We start from the raw sequence: 19,320 nt of genomic DNA, 5'->3' as shown, positions 1-19,320 counted from the left end.
AATGGGTTCAAGTCATAAATCACTTCATGAGCTGTAGATGCTCAGTCATTGAGTATATTCAAGTCAGACACTGACAGATTCTTGGATACTAAAAGCATCAAGAGATATGAGTATCGTGCAGGAAAATGTAGCTGAGGTAGATCTGCCATGATCTTATTGAATGGCAGTGCAGGCTCGAGGGGCTGAATGGCCTACTCCTGCTCCTATTTATGTTCTTAACGCAAGCTCAAAAACAGCACATCTTTCCATTACACACTTTACAGCCTTCTGGACTGAACAGAGTTAAACAATTTCAAGTCCTAACCTCTGCCCCCATTTTCCCCAGGCAGCAGCTGTTGATGATTCTACTATTCCCATTTAAACCTCCTCCAGACCCATCTTTTGAATCTTTACTTGTCCCGTTACCATTTCCTTTCATCAGCATCCCTTTTGTTATTTCATCTTTCACCCGATCACAAACCTTCCCTTTTGTTTTCCCCCCCTCCCCCAGTAGGAAAGCACAAAAAAGGCTGCAAAGACATATAGAGAGGTTAATTGAGTAAGCAACAAGTTGGCAGATGGAGTATGTGGGGAAGTGAGAGATTATTCAATTTGGTAGTAATAGAAAAACAGAATATTTTTTAAAAGGCATGAATCTTTTGAATGTTGATATTCAGCAGAACTTGGTTGTACTCATACAACATAGGAAGATAGGAACAGGAGTAGGTCCTCAGCCCCTCGAACCCATCCTGCCATTCAATGAGATCATGGCTGATCCACAGCCTAACTCCATATACCTGCCTTTGGCCCATATCCCTTAACATCTTTGCTTAACAAAATCTCTCGCTGTCAGATTTAAAACAAGGAACACAAAGTTAGCATGCAGGTACAGCAAGCAATTAGGAAGGCCAATGGCATGTTGGCCTTTATTGCAAGGGATTGAAGTACAAGAATAAGGACAGCTATTCTATAATTGTATAGGAGTTTGATTAAACCACAACTGGAGCACTGTGTGCAGTTTTAATCTCCATATCTAAGGAAGGACATACATGCCTTGGAGACAGTACAGTGAAGAATCACTAGATTGGTTCTTTGGACAAGAGGGTTGTCCTATGATGAGAGGCTGTGTAAATTGTGCCTATACTCGAATTTAGAAAAATGAGAGGTGATCTCATTGAAACACAAGATTCTGAAGGGCTTGATAGGGTAGACACCGAAATTGTTTCCTCTGGCTGGGGAATCTAGGATAATGAGTCAATCATTTCGGACTCAGATGAGGAGAAATTTCTTCACTGAGGGTTGTGAAACTTTGGAATCGTCTACCCCAAAGGGTTGTGGATGCTCCATTGTTGAGTATACTAAAAACTGAAATTGATAGACTTTTGATGTCTCAGGAAATCAAGGGATATGGGCAATGGGCAGGAAAGTGCAGTTGTAATGGAATATCAGCATGATCACACCGAATTTTGTATGTTCTCCACAGATGCTGCCTGGCCTGCTGAGTATTTCCAGCATAGGAACAGAAGAACATAAATAAAGTCATTTGTTCCCCAGCTAATGTTATTTTAACCAATGGGAAATTTATTCCAAGTAAAAAGTCACTTTAACCATCACAATTTCACCACAAACTAATTTTTATTGTAGTATATGTGCAGTCAAAATTGGCATTTTAATTCAGCATGTTTTTAAATTAAGCCAATAGTACTGAAATTTGAAAGGGACACCATCTCAAGAGGCTTGCAAACAAAAACACAAATGCACCAATACCTTACTTGAGAATGACACCACCGTGACGAAGATTTGTTGCTGAGGGAAAGAGTCAGGAAAGTTGTGCATTGTTCTGACATCCCATACTAGAGACAAGCTAATTAATTTTAACACCAGGTGTGTGGTTTTGGTGTGTGGAAAACAAATATTTCAAAGATGATGTCCCTTTAACATCCCACTTAGCTCAACATTAAAAATATTACAGATAATCTTGATGTATAAATAGCAAAGCAAACATTTGTCAAAACAAATAGGTTTCCATTTCAATTTTAATTTCTACCTTACTAGCTCCATCCAGGGCAACAGGAACCAGTCTGTTGGCTGTCTAATAGAAGCAGCATGCATGCAAATTACTGCCACACAACATTACGAACAAAGAAAGTTGCACTCAATTTTACATAATAAATTTGGCAAATTGAGATTGAAAGAAAATACCTCTTGTGGGACACTGGTGTTCAACTTTGGCTTAACTATCAACTTTCCAATGAATTTCTGTGAATTATTAATGTAGGTCGACAGAACCAAAGCTAAAATAAACATCCTTGTGGCCTTGAAAGGGTCATGATAGTAACTTCTTTAAATGCAAGGTTAGTATGATTGCTTTAAAGAAATGTTTACGTAACTCTTTAGTGATGAGCTTCAATGAATTAACATTAAAGTCAAGTCAGAACAAGTTGCCGCAAAAGCTTTATTTACTTTACCATATTTCAATACAGATCAGAGAAATGTGAACATGGTGAAATACAAAAGCATACTGAAAATAGTTAAAGCATGCTGTGTGAAAATATTAAATTGGGAGTGGTACCTCATGAAAGTACTGTGACAAGAGCCCACATGGTCATAAGATGACCAGTCACTTTTCAGATTAAAATTATTCCTTCGTAGCCATCACTTAAACTGTTGCGCTCAGAGCAAACCAGGGACGAGGGAAATGTTGAAAAATCATGGACAAAATGACCGTTATATTGATATACTTTTCAAACTAATCGCTGTTGTCTTTTAAACAATTGGTTACAGTTCGCTGCATCAGTCCCATTAGTTATTACAAAGCAATTAAGTGCTCACTAATCCAAAGAGAGCTTGAAAAACCCACAGCTAAATCAATTTATTTGAACTATGGAATCCAACAAATATTTGAGTGAAGGACAGAGCTAATTTTGGTTAATTGTGGAGGAACCACACACTACATCATCCATCCTCCCCACCTGTGGAAAAACATGGCATATCGGGACTATCAGAAGCTCAATGGAAAAGCTTAAACGTACAATACACTTTTTATTTCCAAAACAAAAAACAAAGTCAAACAATATGGCACTATCAAATTATCCCCATTGTATTGGTGATATGTAATGTTTTTTCTTCAACCCCACCCAGCCCTCCTGAAGACACCAACTCTTATTGGAGTGGGGTTCCAGACACTGGTAGCTCTTTGACAACTCATTCAAGATGCCATTCAATTGCTTCAAACAGAACCAACCATGGACAGCAACACAGATAAGCTTAACCCAACCCTCAACTGACATTTGGAAAATTAATCTGTAGTAGTGGATAGTGAATGGCAATCACAAGTGGAAACCCTGACTGACTTTCACCTTTCCTATTCCAGGGCACAGAGGCAAATTGTAGTGGCCCAACTGTTGTTGTAGCTAAGATCAGCTCAGCTAACACAGAACAAACCACAAATCAACCCTGGGATCTTCTGGCCTCTATGGTTTATTGCTACACCTGATGGTGCATTTACCCACAAGGCCACTGAAAAAAAAAGCTAAAAATGCCAATCTGAAATAGCCACAGGATTCAAAATTGAACCCTACTCAAAAAAAAATCTTGGCAGAGCTGCATGAATTTAAGTTGTTCTTGAAAATATTTGTATCTACGAGCTCAGAATATAAGCAACATTCTATAGACATGATATGGTAATTGCTAAACATCAAATCAGGAAACAAAAATGTAATTTTAACACTAAAAACAAATCCCATACCACTTTTCTAAATAGTGTACCCCTTAGTTTTTAAAAATATGAAAGCTGGGATGTACTGCATATACATAAAACAGTCACATTATGAACATTACAATACAAACAAGCTTAATTTCTTCTTTTAGAAAACTTAAGTAAATGTTAAAGATGGACAAGTTCAATGACAAAAAGCAGGGTACATTCTTGTATGGATATTCTATAACCTTTTTAGTGCATCATCAATGTCAGGAATCATTTCCTTCAGTTGATTCCACTGGTCTGGTAATAAAGAGATTCCTAAATTTGGGATGGAGGGGGGGCGGGGGAAGGAAAGAAATGAGAATCAAAGCTTACTAAGTTATGAAACACATTTTATACAACTGTTGAGACCTTTTTGCCCATCAAATCTATTCCTTCTGAAGGTATTGACTCCTTGCAGGGTATAGTTCCCAGGATACCACTCACCCTACAGTAGCTTGTTTACATAGTCATTACTTATGTGTGCACCATGACATTAGGTGCTGCCAGGCTTTTTGAATGGTAGCATACTAGTCAGATTATGCCCCAAACTGAAGTTCACATTTCTGCACTTCCCCCTGGGGTTGTTGAATAATTAGTAAATGATTCTTAACATTACAATCGCAATTATTGGTCAACACAGTTCAACAACTTCAGAGAATCACACAATCGTTACAGTGCAGGAAGCCATTCGGCCCATCGTGTCTGCACTGACTCTCGAAAAGAGCAATTCACCTAATGCCATTTCCCCCCTTTCTCCCTGTAACCATGCAACTTCTTCCTTTTCATAAGAGTCTAATTCCCTTTTGAATGCTTCAATTGAAACTGCCTCCACCACATTCTCAGGCAGCACATTCCAGACCTTAACCACTCATGTGAAAAAGTTTTTCCTCATGTAGCTTTTGCTTCTCTTACTCATTACTTTAAATCTGTGCCCTGTCGTTCTCGATCCTTTCACGAATGAGAACAGTTTCTCCCTATCTGCTCTGACCAGACCCCTCATGATATTGAATACCTCCATCAAATCATCTCTCAGTCTTTTCTTCTCCAAGGAAAACGGTCCCAACTTTTCCAATCTGTCTTCATAACTGAAATTCCTCATCCCTGGAACCATTCTCAAGTATCTTTACTCTCTCCAATGCCCTCACATCTTTCCTAAACTGCGCACTCAGAACTGGGCGTAATACTCCAGCTGAGGAGGAACTGCTGTCTTATACAAGTTCAACATAGCTTCCTTGCTCTTGCATTCTGTGCCCCTACTAATAAAGCCCAGAATCCTGTCTGCTTTATTAACCACTCTCTCAATCTGTCTTGCCACCTTCAATGACTTATGCACATACACACTCAGGTCCCTCTGCTCCTGTACCCTTTAGAATTGTACCCTTTATTTTATATTGTCGCTCCATGTTCTTTCTACCAAAATGGATCACTTCATATTCTCTGCATTAAACTTCATCTGCCATCTATCTGCCCATTCCACCAACTTGTCTATGTTCTTTTGCAGTTCTACACTATCCTCCTCACAGTTCACAATGCTTCCAAGTTTCATATCATCCGCCATCTTTTAAACTGTGGCCCATATACCAAGGTCTAGGTCATTAATATACATCAGGAAAAGGGTCCCAACAGTGAACCCTGGGGAACTTCACTACAAATCTTCCTCCAGCCCGAAAAACATCCATTACCCACGACTGTTTCCTGTCACTCAGTCAATTCCATATCCATGTTGCTACTGCCTCCTTTATTCCATGAGCTATAACTTTGCTCACAAGTCTGTTGTGTGGCACTGTATCAAATGCCTTGTGAAATCCATGTACACTACATCAACTGCAGCACACTCATCAACCCTCTCTGTTACCTCCTCAAAAAATTCCAGCAGGTTAGTTAAACATGATTTTGCCTGAAGAAATCCATACTAGCTTTCTTTAATTAACCCACATTTGTCCATGTGACGATTAATTTTGTCCCAAATTATTCTTTCTAGAAGTTTCCCCACCACCGAAGTTAAACTGACTGGCCTGTAGTTGCCAGGCTTATCGTTACACCCTTTTTTTAAAACCTTCTTTGAAGGGAGTCCATTGCTCAGCTACCGTTTTTCCTGCCAACCTTTGACCAACTTATTCACCCCAGCTCCGTTCTTACCCCATTGAAGTTGGCTTTCCCCCAGTTAATTATTCTTACCCTGGATTAAAGGGCCGCTGCCCAACCCGAACCCGACGTGTCAGGTTTGGGTCAAGTCGGGCCCCTCTTCCGGATCTGGCTTTTGGGCTTGGGTCGGGTCGAGTCCAGGTCGGGCTGGATACACACGGTAAGTGCTCTGCTGGTAAGCATTGAAATTTAAAAAAAAAAAACTTACCTAAGTTGGGAGTCTGGGACAAAACTGAGTCTGCGCAGTGAGCGACTGACGTCACTATGACATCATCACGCATGCACTGCAGCTTCTGGGAGGTTCCGAGTCCACAGCTAAGTAAAGGGATGGCCGGGCCGGGTCAAAATTGGAGGGACTTGGGCCAGGTCCGCTATGATTCGGTCGAGTTTGTGTCGGGTTCTTTTTCCCGACCTGAGCAGGCCTTTACCGTGGATTGTTCTTTGTCCTTTTCCATAGTTCACCTAAACCTTATGATACAATGATCACTGCCCCCCAAATGATCTCCGACTGATACTTGATCCACTTGGCCTACCTCATTCCCAAGAACCAAGTCTAGCAGTGCCTCCTTTCTCATTGGACTAGAAACATACTGCTGTAGAAAATTTTCCTGAACACACTCTGGGAATTTTTGCCCCTCACTGCCCTTTACACTACTACTATCCCAGTCTATTTTTGGATAATTAAAGTCCCCCATTCTAACTACCCTATAATTTTTGCACCTCTCTGTAATCTCCTTGCTGAATTAATCTGAGCTATCAGGGAGCAAAATCTTTCTTCTCTTTCCACCCTCCCATTAATTTGATTTCTCCTACAGGAAAACAAAACAACTTGTGTTTGCTTTACTATCAATGATTATTTATAGAGGGGTGTTCCACAATGCTCACTCCCCATGCCAATATTGTTGGAAAAAGCCATATCTAACCATTCCATGAAGCATAAACATCTTCATACATCAATATATCATAGAAAGGATAACAGAATCCATTAAGAGAAATTGCAAGTTAAAGTTTCAGAACTGAAGGGGCATATATCCAAAGGTTATCTTGTCTTTGCTGTGCATTTCCTTTTAAGATTTCCAATTTTTTTGTTGCATCCCAGTAAAGAAAGACTGAACTCGAAACCAGGACCCAGCTATTTAGTTTGTATCACAGAATCAAATATTATTGAGTGGAGAAGATTCACCAGGATGAAAAACATTTTAAAGTTTATTTAGCCTTGGGCAGTACTTAAATGTTTTGAATACAACTAAGGACACCTTACTTTGGTAACTGGTTCCTACAGGTTAGAGGTCAAGTGACTGGCAAATGAATTAGAGGTGATACAAGGAAAAACATTTTTTATGCAACGAGTGGTTAGGATTTGGAATGCAACGACTGAAAGTGCGGTGGATAGATGCAATAGTAGCTTTCAAAAGGGAACTGGATAAATACTTAAAGGAAAAATATTTGCATGGATACGGGGAAAAGAGTAGACTGGAAGTAACTGCTCTACAAAAAGAGCCCATGTAACGCCCCGAATAGTTTTCTTCCATGTTGTACTCGTTTAAGATAAAGATATGCAGCCGGAGAACATTTTTCTTTTCTTAAGCTTGTGGTTTGTCACTGGAGAACAGCAATATAAAGAAAAGCTTGTTTTTAGGGCCTCCCTCTCTTGGGACCCACAAAAACCTGACATGTTGTTCGTTACAGAATTACCATACATCAACTGTTAGCAGTCTTACATAAATGTGCCACATGGCTTAGTATAGCAGCAACAGACCAGTCCAAAATGGCATTTAGTGATATTATTCCAGACGTTTTGTCATCAATGCCCAGTGATTTTATATTTCCAAGCATGTAGTGAAACAAAATATTACAGCACAGAAACCAAACAGCCCACCAATCTGAACTGACGTTTTTCTCCACCAAATCCAATCAGTTAAGATCATTACCTTAAATTTGTGCCCTCGTTCCTATTTTGCCAACATACATCTAATAACAGACATATTTACCTTTCTTCCCAGGCTTCATTTCACCATCTTGGTTCATCCAGTATTCTCTGACATCAATCAGAACTTTACCTTTGAACTCACGCACACTGACGTATCTCATTCTGCCAATCTGTCAATATATAAAATTGCCAGCTGCCTGATTAACACAACTTCGAGTGACTATATATCAGCAATGAGCACCTTCATATGAAACTCCTTAGTTCAGATAAAGCAATTTCAAAACATGTTACTAATACTGCAAAGCATAATTGAACCAGTTAGATAATTTATTGAAAACATTAGTGATGTATTTGGCCAGCTCAGCAAACTCCATCCAAAATCAAGTGTTGATATTTACAACAGTGATTTCTTTTCAGCTTACAATGAAAGATATGTTTCATAACCATGAGCAAAAACAAATTAATTACAATGACAGTTAAAGGAGCTTGGCTCTTAAAGAAATGGAAGTATAGACAAGTTTATGTTATTATTCTGTCTAGCATACCCACTGTGTAGCTAATTCAATTGTTTTCCAGATCAGGATAAATGGAGGTAAAATTAACTGTATTGCTCTTCACTCAAAAAATAAGGTTGGGGAGCAAAAGACAGGGAACTTGCAACTCCAACCAGTTCAAGTCACTAATTTTCAAAATATTGTCTCACTAACTAATCATAGAAAAATGATCTTGCTGTATTGTGCAGGCTGGGAGTGAGCATTTCAGCCTTTCACTTGACAGGCAAGAAACACAGCAGCCTTCACCAGCAAGCCAATGTTCAATTACTTAGCACATGGGGCTAATGAATTTCTAATTTCCATTGCTGTTCTGACAAATGGAAAAACCATATAAATGTATTAGAATATTAAAATTGATATATGGATCAGTTTTAGAAAATTCTCATTTTAGAAAATACAATTTATGATTCCAGCTATATTACCATGAAAGATATACAGACACTTACCCGCCAGTGTCTAAGACACACATCAAACATTGACTTCAAACTGCATAATCGTACTACAATGGACATGAAAGCAGTATGTATAATCATACAACCATTAATACAGTGGATTGAAAACAGTAAATGTACATTGTATCAATAGTGCAGGAAACTAATCATAGATTATGATCTAGATTCAATTGGATATGAATGAGTCATAACTGCACCAATTCAGTTACTTAAATATGCAAATAATAATCCTCCTGGGTACTTGGTCAAATTTGTTGCTATCTTGGTTACCAATACACACAAATACCGACTAAGGAGTCAACCTCTGCATCTTTTGATTGGGGGGGGGGGGGGGGGGGGTTAACTCCCCCTCCCCACAATGATTCCTAAACTTAAAAACTAAAATCAAATCAATATTGGGACACCAGATTTTAAGTGATATACACTATTTAATTCCTAAACACTGTATAGATAGTAGTCATAGGTAGCAGGACAACAGTTAAGTAAAAAAGCTTTAAATTACTTAGAAACAGAGGTCTATTTCTTGAAAGAAAAAGGCATGGATAAGACTAAGTTCTTCACCCAAGTACTCCATCAGAACCATCTCATTCCCTCCTACTGGCCAACTCTGGGCTGTTACCTAATGATCACCTGTGGAGTCCAGAGAAAAATACTTCCTTTTCCTCCCCACCCACACTGAACCTGGTCGCAGTGAACTGAAACATCAGCATACCACAAGGACATCATTCAAAAGAATTGAGTTTATCGGTCTCCAACAAGCCAGTATTTAGGATAAACCATATACATTGTACACTATAACTGCTTTAAAAAGCCAGCAGTATCAGTCCTACAGCTTGAATTATGTTGCAACAGCAAGAACACACCTGAAATAGGTTATCATCTTTGTCACTCTTGGTGCATTTTGCACCCCCAGAACTTTCTCCACTTTTTTGCTTTTTGACTGGTTTCTCTACTGTAGGTGACTTCTTTCTCTTCGCCTGTAAAATAAATCCAGGAATGTATTACAGAAGTTAACTTTCAAATAAGGATATGGAAGAGAAGGGAGGGGAACAAAGGGCAAAATACAAAAACACGAGTTTTCTTGTTGCTAAAGTTTTCTATTTCAAGTTCGCTTAGGGCTTTATCAATCCTTAAAACTAGCAACCTATTACAAAATAGTATTTACTGCACTAATTCAAGTTTTACTTTCCCGCTCAGTTAGCATTAGAATTCCAGATTGAGCCAGGATTATTTGTTTCCAATTCTTACCAGAACAACTTCTCACCTGCAATCTTTTAAAATGTAGACTACCCTATTTTGAATGCAGAGTACAGCTAAATTGCCAATTGTATAAGAGTGAATCTAGGTCAGATGATTATCCAATTCTCATTTAACTATAACTGGTTGGTATGAACAGCTGTCATATCCAATGATACCTATACTACATTCGAATCACATGCTAAATGCATGCTTGCATGGAAAAAAATTGTACTATATCCCTTTACTTTGTATTCCCTAGGTTAGTGGCTCACTCGAATAAATGGGGCATTTTAGTGTTGTTGCAAATATACTCGCATCTGCATCATTTGTAACTGTTTAAATTGTGTTGAGGTCACAGGGAATAACAATTATATGAGAGAGGGATTAAAAAATAAGGGCCGAATTTTTCAGTAGTAATAAATGGCAAAACTGTTAACATTCGCCGTCAATACTCCTCTGCAACAGACAGCAATGTCTGTTGTCTGCACATGCAATTCCAGAAGCTTCTGTCAGCACTTGGCTGCTTTTCCAGAGCGTGTGCTGAAATCCTCTCAAACTGCAAATCAAGTTTTAAAAAATCAATGAATTGATGAGAACTTGGCCTTTTTACATTATTAGTCTTGCTGTAAAAACCCTTGAAAAAGTTACATCTCGCTGAAAAAGGTGTAACTGGGTTTTTAAACAGTGTACTAAGTTCATAATTACTACTGAAAAACCCCTCTGGCCCTGGAAAACTAATTTAACATTTGTGGAATGTAAAATTTCTCCATTAAAGTAATTCAAATTTTTTAAATAACTTTTTCCTTTTAAAAAGTATATTTCGGCTTCTACCTTAATCCCTTGTATTTGCCCAAATCATTTAATTGAAAATTTGAGTGTGGAATAAAAGTCAAAGATTTACTGCCTTTAACCTCCTGGTTTGCTCGCTATAAAAATACTTCAAATGTGATTGGCTGTTTGAGAGCATCACTGTTGCTGAAAGCCTGGTGATCCCCTGATTTGCCACCAGATTCAAGCTGATGTCAAGAAAGGGGAAATCCATGCCAGAGAGGTCACAAGATCTTTGTAGACAGCTTTGAGGTCAGCAGCAAGCGTCGTTTACCACGAAATCCAAGCTGTTACTTTGTTGAAGGTCAGGGAGAAGGAGCTAGTCTGGGAAGGAAAAGATAATTTTCAATTGCTCCTCCAGAACCCCATGAAAAGTCATGGGCTCCAATAATTTACTTCAATAAATCCAGCTGGTTGACATACTTCACTTGCAGATGTCAGTCTGGAACCAAGAGTCATTCTCAAAATTTAGTACAGCAGTGAAGAAATTGTAATGGGAATGTCTTACTAGGTAGCAAAGAGCTGTTTTGAATTGAAATTATCCCATCTATATTCACAATGACAACATTTAATGGCTTAACAGTGATGGTGCTTTAAATTCAAGAAAAGATAGCTCAGTACCAATTTCCTGAAGTGTATTGTAACATACTACAATCAAAAATTGAACAAGTTTGTTTCTTCCGTTAGATAAAAAAATCTACTGAATGACCTAAGTTATTTGTACATAAATAACCTCAGCTATATAAAACCTCATAAGCTTGTAAAATAACATTCAGTAACATATTTTGTCTTACCTTTTGATCAACTTCACTATCCGATTCGCTGTCTGAGCTCGTAGAAACAACTTCCCTTGACTTAGGCATCTGTTTTTTTTTGAAAAGTAATTTTAAATCAAATTTCAAGATATGAAGAAAATTATATATCTTAATTTCTTCAAAGAAAGCCCATCAGAAAAATACAAAATCCATCCATTATGATACAGGATATTTGATGGAGACAAAGTCTATTTCTAGTTACTGGTCCAAATAAAGCAACACAATACTGTACTTCAGACTTCTGCCACACAGACAGGACAAGTACAGGAGTGTGTGGTTAAGTCAATGCATTGCTGACCTCTGCTACAGAAACAAAATTCATTTTTCTCCACACTAGCTTGCCTTCAACAATAGATTTCATTTACGTAGCATCTTTAATATAGAAAATTGTAAAGTCTTAAAAACTAGAAACAAAAAAAGAACCTAAACTTTGGTCGAAAGGCATGTATGTTAAGAAAACCATTAGTTGTCTCGATTTCCCACTTCCATTCTTGAATACTGCCTCTTACAGATGAGGGGAGGGGGGCGCGAAAATGGCAGGCCAGTCAGTTGGTCCTTTTCTACTTTCCTTCATGTGTTCTTGAGTGTCAATCTATACTCAGTTGTGTGCTTTTGGTTGTTAGTATTTTCTACCCAATGAGACAGGGTAGATTATATACATAATTACTAGAACACACACAATTTAATGGCAATTGCCATTTCCGTCTCATTTTTCTCGAGCGAACGAAACACCTAATTTCACCAAAAATACAATGAGCTCTCTGCCACTAATGTTTATCGTAGTTCTCCGAAGTCAACACAGGTTAATACAAAAATTCTGACACTGGTATCATATTGTGATATTTATTTATAATTGATACATCATAGCATTAGTATCATAGCTACACTTGGAGAAAAGAAAACTTAACTATATAAATGAAGGACAGGAAAAGACTGGCTGGTCCATTGAGCCTGTCCCAGTCCTGGGGCAACTGAGCGTGATATCAGATAATTAACTCTACGTTTTCCTATATTCAATGACATAGGCCCACTCTCCCGCCATCACCTCTGGATCTCACTGTAGTAGTTTTTTTTTCATCCAAGTTTCTAACATTTGTACAAATCTTTACATCATCTGTGAAGTTTCAGACAGCTCCTCCAAAAACTTCAGATAGTTAATAAAGATCATGAAAAGCAACAGTTCTAACACCAAACTGCACCAGTGTCCTATACAAATGAAGCAGGATGTGTTCTCCAATTCCCTTGCAATAAAGTCCAACATGTCATTTGCCTTAATTGCTTGCTGTACCTGCACGCTAATTGTGTTCCTTGTACCAGCACACCCAAGTCTCTGAAGAGTCAAACGTTTCACACCTTTTAAAAAAATATTTTGCTTTTCTATTCTTACTACCAAAGTGAATAACCTCACACTTCCCCACATTATACTCCATCTGTCACCTTGTTGTCCACTCACTTACCCCTATCTATATCTGCAACCTCTATCCTCCTCATAGATACCAAGTTAGGTGGGAACGTAAGCTAAGTTTGCTGATGATACATCACTCTCGGTCTCTTTGTCTAACTCATTAATATGGATTGTAAATACTTGAGGCCCCAACAATGATCCATGCAGCACTAGTTACAGTCTGCCAACTCAAATTGCACATAAGGTCCCATGAATGAATGATCATATAATCAATTTTCTGGTCTGCTGAAAATAAATGTTGGCCAGGACATCAAGAAAACCCTCTACTCTTTAAATAATACTACACGATCTTTTATCTCCAGCTCCACGTGCAGGCTGAGGCAAAGTTTAACATCTCACCACTTTCAAAAGCTCAGCAGCCCCTCAGTGTTAGCCTGCATTATGCACACAAATTCCAGAATAAACAGGACAGTAGCAACATGGATACAGAATTGGCTAAGTGACAAAAAAGAGTCGTGGTTAATGGATGCTTTTCCAGCTGGAGAAAGGTATGGAGTGACGTTCCCCAGGGATCAGTGTTGGGATCCTTCTTTTTCTGCTGCATTGTGAACTGTCAGCAGGATAGTGTAGAACTCCAAAAGGACATTGACAAGTTGGTGGAATGAGCAGATAGGTGGCAGATGAAGTTCAATGTGGAGGAATGTGAAGTGATGCATTTTGGTAGGAAGAAATTGAGAGACAGCATAACATAAAGGGTACAATTCTAAACAGGGTCCAGGAGCAGAAAGACCTATATACACATAAGTCATTGAAGGTGGCAGGACAGGTTGAGAGAGCGGTAAATAAAGCATACAGTATCATGAGCTTTATTAATAGGGACAGAGTACAGGAGCAAGGAGGTTATGTTGAACTTGGTTAAGACACTAGTTTGGCCAGTTCTGGGCACTGAACTTTAGGAATGATGTGAAGGTGTTAGAGAGGGTGCAGAAAAGATTCACGAAAATGGTTCCAGGGATTAAGAACTTCAGTTATGAAGGTAGATTGGAGAAGTTGGGACTGTTTTCCTTGGAGGAGAAGGGCGAGTGGAGATCTGATAGAGGTATTCAAAATCACGAGGGGTCTGGGCAGAGTAGACGACTGGTCCCACTAGTGAAAGGATCAAAAACGAGAGAGCACAGATTTAAAACAATTGTTACAAGCAAAAGCAACATGAGGAAAAACTTGTGTTATATGAAAAGAATGAGCGTGCAGGATTACAGGAGGCGGCCAGGGAGTGGCACTAGGTGAGCTGCTCATTCTGAGAGCTGGTGCAGACACAATGGGCTGAATGGTCTCCTTCTGCGCTGTAACGATTCTGTGAAATTCCTCGTGGGACTGGGACCTCAACAACCTTGCAACTCTTTTGCCAGTGTACAGAACCAAGGACAGGCGTTCACATGGCTAAAACAAACATATTGAAGCAGGAAAGCCATGTGATTGACAGGGGGCATACTTTTGGAGTGAGTCATTGTTAGGCAATATATGGCTTTTGTATTGCAAATTAATGGTACTGAAGCATAAAACCGATACACAGGTTCATGTAGTCTCTCTATAAACAATACAAGCGCCTTAATCATTTTAAATTTAAACGGTAACACTAAATTTCGCTATTAATTTTGAAATTATCAAAAATCTAACCGTTCGCCTTACGGCTGGTTCGCCAGCCAGAATCATAAATTCCACTTATTCATTTTTAGTTCGTGTCCCTTTACTAGCTTTTTACCGAATTATTCTATTATAAATTGCTTTGTAAAATGAAGGCATTCCGTGGTATTGTGCCACTCCCTCTGGGCCGCACTAGGGAGTTGCCGTGTTCTCGGCTCGGCTGTGACTGCGGCTCCCATTTTATTTCAATCCGAGACCGAAACAACGCACTTGGTTATCAGCAGAAGGAAGTCTGACCCCCACTGCGCGCTGATTGGTGAATCCGCCTAGCAACCCACTCAGCCGCGCTTCCCATTGGCTGCGCTCAGCTTTCAATTCAGCGTGCTGGCTTCTTCCAAGGCCCGAATAAAAAAAAACAGAAAAAAAAATCCAACACCGCACGGAAAAAACAAAATCAGAAACCGAGCGTCCTATTCACCTATCTTACAATCGAAATACATACGTTGATGAGGTTTTTCTCGCCGGCAGTTTCAGTGCTCACTCACTCACGCGCAGCAACAATCAAACGCGCTTCTCTGCTCCCAGCTTTTCCCCAACGGCCACTGCTCGCGCGATTGGGCCGCTGGGAGCACGTCACCTCCGGTGGTTACCCCCTGGAATGCTGGGAATTGAAGTCCATCCCACGAATCTGGGACAACAAAGGTCCCATTGTGAATGGCTTGGGGCCCAGGCTAATGCTTTAACTGACTGGTTTGGCACAAGTGAGTAAGTGCTTCCTTGTTCAGAACTGATGCCATGTTTGCAAATTCCCCCATAAAGTGGAAAAAATGGGCCTATCCAGACTAAAATATTGCATTTATAGCGATTATAAAGACAAATGAGTATAATTTAGATACATAAACTACACCAACAGGAAAATCTTGGCACTTTATCTGGCTGGTCACACATCACCCTCTTCTCCATTTTGCAGATGGGTGGGAGTGCCCTTACCTGGTTCCATTTCTATCTATCCAATCATAGACAGAGAATCTTCTGCAATGGCTTTTCTTCCTGTTCCCACACTGTTACTGCAGTCCTCCAAGAATTGTACTTCCTCCTATACACATTTATGTGCCATCTCTCAGCAACATAATCTGAAAACACAGAATTTGCGGTCAGCTGCGACAGAACGATATTTGCCGTTCATTGCGCTGACAGCTGCCCACAAAGGATTTGCGAGCTTTTGAGCAGAAACTTAGTGTCACCAAATGTCTGATCCAGATCAGTCTCCTCTACAGGGGATCTCTGGTGTGTGTGACCAGCGCAAGCAGTAGTGTGGCTTGTCAACCAATCAAATTGAAGAATCCTCACTGATATGCAAGCTAGAAATTGGATGACCCCATTTGCTGGATGTGAGGTTCGTATTTTGTAACCTTCCCAGCCTGTTCAGATTGAGGTGGGCAGCAAGCAAACCTCATCTGCAGGATTATAGCATTGTCCCAAGCAGCTCCCGAACTGATCTCTCCAACACTGTCTGTGGCCTCTGAGCTTTGAAGTGAGGACCAGGCAGCACTGTTAGCAAATCACATGGTTCAGCCAGGCTTGTCTTCTTAAAGACAGGCTGTTTCTCGCAAGAAGCTGCATTGAACAATATTGCTGAAATTTAAATTATGACAAACTGAACTCCAGGGCAGAGAGGGTTCCAGAGTGACAGATGCTGCACTGGAAGCATTAGTGGTGGAGTTGGACAGGAGGAGACCCTCAAGGATCACCCTCAGAAGGAATTGGGAGTAGGTGGCCAGGAAAGTCAACTCCTAGAGTCTGAACCCAAGGATCTGGCAGCAGTGCCATAAGAAGTCCATTGACCTCACGTAGTTGGTCAGCGTCAGTGAATGCATCTTCAAATGACATCTCCTCCGCTCCACACCACTAACCTCTCACGCTGCTCAATACGCCACATCCTCCATCACTTACCCAGCAGCACTCCCTGACACTCAGGATTCATGCATAACAGTCGGACAACCACACATATCTACCACATCTGACAGCCCCACACGCAGATCTCACTGCCTCCACATACCTCCAGCTATTCAGTTTTGGCAGGCACATCATCCAAACACCATGCTATGGAACCATTGACATTATGACCTCTCTCTTGCAGGACAAGGTGCCACACAATAGAAGGAAACAGACAGGGGATTGAGGACACCTGCATCAACTGAGCCCTGTGGAGATGTTTGTCTGCATCATGGGGCCAGTGGCATCCGACATCACTGAGAACATTGAGGACAATGCCATGTTCCTCTCTTATGCCTCTTCTCAACTTCCAGCATACTCTCATGCTGCTAACTGGCATGATGAGCAACTAGCTGATAGTGTGACCATGGGCCTCTTGGTTCCCACCCCAACCCACTTCCCTCACATCAACCTTCCCCTTGAGTCTCTGCTTTCAGACACCCAAGAAGTGTCACCTGAGGAGGAAAGAGCTCAACATCACTGTACTAATGGAGAGTCCCCCATCACTTGATCTGACACACGCAATCATCAGCTCAGATACTGGCACGGCACATACTTTGGAAGCTAGTGTAGAGTTGGGTTCAGCACACGATAAGTCATCCAGGTATGAGCAGCCTGCAAGACGCCAGGGGTAAAGAAAGGATGTTTGCCAGCTCACTGGAGGGAGAGGTCACAGATGGGTACAGTTGTAGAGGATTCAGAGAAGGACCTCGGTGGAGCAACATAGAAGAATGCTGATGGGCATGCATACCAAGATGCATGGTGCATTGGCTGGCCTGCTAGACAGCTTCCTATCACTGGCAATGAGCATAGAGGACCCTAGCTCTAACTTAGCAACAACAACAACAACGTGTAATTATTCTTTTTTCTTTCTTTTGGGCCTCCTTATCTCGAGAGACAATGGATACGCGCCTGGAGGTGGTCAGTGGTTTGTGAAGCAGCGCCTGGAGTGGCTATAAAGGCCAATTCTGGAGTGACAGGCTCTTCCACAGGTGCTGCAGAGAAATTTGTTTGTCGGGGCTGTTGCACAGTTGGCTCTCCCCTTGCGCCTCTGTCTTTTTTCCTGCCAACTACTAAGTCTCTTCGACTCGCCACAATTTAGCCCTGTCTTTATGGCTGCCCGCCAGCTCTGGCGAATGCTGGCAACTGACTCCCACGACTTGTGATCAATGTCACACGATTTCATGTCACGTTTGCAGACGTCTTTATAGCGGAGACATGGACGGCCGGTGGGTCTGATACCAGTGGCGAGCTCGCTGTACAATGTGTCTTTGGGGATCCTGCCATCTTCCATGCGGCTCACATGGCCAAGCCATCTCAAGCGCCGCTGACTCAGTAGTGTGTATAAGCTGGGGGTGTTGGCCGCTTCAAGGACTTCTGTGTTGGAGATATAGTCCTGCCACCTGATGCCAAGTATTCTCCGAAGGCAGCGAAGATGGAATGAATTGAGACGTCGATCTTGGCTGGCATACGTTGTCCAGGCCTCGCTGCCGTAGAGCAAGGTACTGAGGACACAGGCCTGATACACTCGGACTTTTGTGTTCCGTGTCAGTGCGCCATTTTCCCACACTCTCTTGGCCAGTCTGGACATAGCAGTGGAAGCCTTACCCATGCGCTTGTTGATTTCTGCATCTAGAGACAGGTTACTGGTGATAGTTGAGCCTAGGTAGGTGAACTCTTGAACCACTTCCAGAGCGTGGTCGCCAATATTGATGGATGGAGCATTTCTGACGCCCTGCCCCATGATGTTCGTTTTCTTGAGGCTGATGGTTAGGCCAAATTCATTGCAGGCAGCCGCAAACCTGTCGATGAGACTCTGCAGGCACTCTTCAGTGTGAGATGTTAAAGCAGCATCGTCAGCAAAGAGGAGTTCTCTGATGAGGACTTTCCGTACTTTGGACTTCGCTCTTAGACGGGCAAGGTTGAACAACCTGCCCCCTGATCTTGTGTGGAGGAAAATTCCTTCTTCAGAGGATTTGAACGCAGGTGAAAGCAGCAGGGAGAAGAAAATCCCAAAAAGTGTGGGTGCGAGAACACAGCCCTGTTTCACACCACTCAGGATAGGAAAGGGCTCTGATGAGGAGCCACCATGTTGAATTGTGCCTTTCATATTGTCATGGAATGAGGTGATGATACTTAGTAGCTTTGGTGGACATCCGATCTTTTCTAGTATATTATATAGAACCTTTAACTTAATAAAACATCCCAAGAAACGTCACAGGAGCCTTTGAAGCAAAATTTGACACAGCCACATATCAGGTCAGATGGCCAAATGTTTGGTCAAAGGGGTAAGTTTTGAGGAGCCTCTTTAAAAGAGGAAAGAGAGGTAAACAGATGCAGATGTTTCTGGAGCTTAGGGTCGAGGCAGCTGAAGGCACAGCCACCAATGGTGGAGCAATTAAAATTAGGAATGCTCAACAGACCAGAATTAGATTAATGGTTGTGGGGCTGGAGGAGATTACAGATTACAGATATGAGGAGAGGCAAGGCCATGGAAGGATTTGAAAACAAAGATGTGAATTTTAAAATCAAGGTGTTGCTTGAATGGAAGCCAATGTAAGTCAGCAACAACAGGGGTGAGAGGTGAAC

At 41.0% G+C, this 19,320-nt stretch overlaps 1 protein-coding gene across 1 annotated transcript; it reads right to left on the bottom strand.

The window, feature by feature from the left end:
• Positions 1-2,405: 2,405 nt before the first annotated feature.
• On the bottom strand, positions 2,406-15,357 carry LOC137369870 (activated RNA polymerase II transcriptional coactivator p15-like). Its single transcript, XM_068031522.1, has 5 exons — positions 15,239-15,357; positions 11,667-11,735; positions 9,669-9,782; positions 7,861-7,969; positions 2,406-4,000 (listed from the first exon to the last, which is right to left on the bottom strand). Exons 2-5 carry the CDS (start codon positions 11,733-11,735, stop codon positions 3,921-3,923), a joined length of 372 nt encoding a protein of 123 aa, XP_067887623.1. The 5' UTR covers positions 15,239-15,357; the 3' UTR covers positions 2,406-3,920.
• Between the last annotated feature and the right edge of the window lie 3,963 nt (positions 15,358-19,320).

Source organism: Heterodontus francisci, chromosome 1, assembly GCF_036365525.1.
Source record: "Heterodontus francisci isolate sHetFra1 chromosome 1, sHetFra1.hap1, whole genome shotgun sequence".
NCBI classification, from domain to species: Eukaryota; Metazoa; Chordata; class Chondrichthyes; order Heterodontiformes; family Heterodontidae; genus Heterodontus; species Heterodontus francisci.
This window is presented reverse-complemented; position numbering and strand designations above follow the sequence as displayed.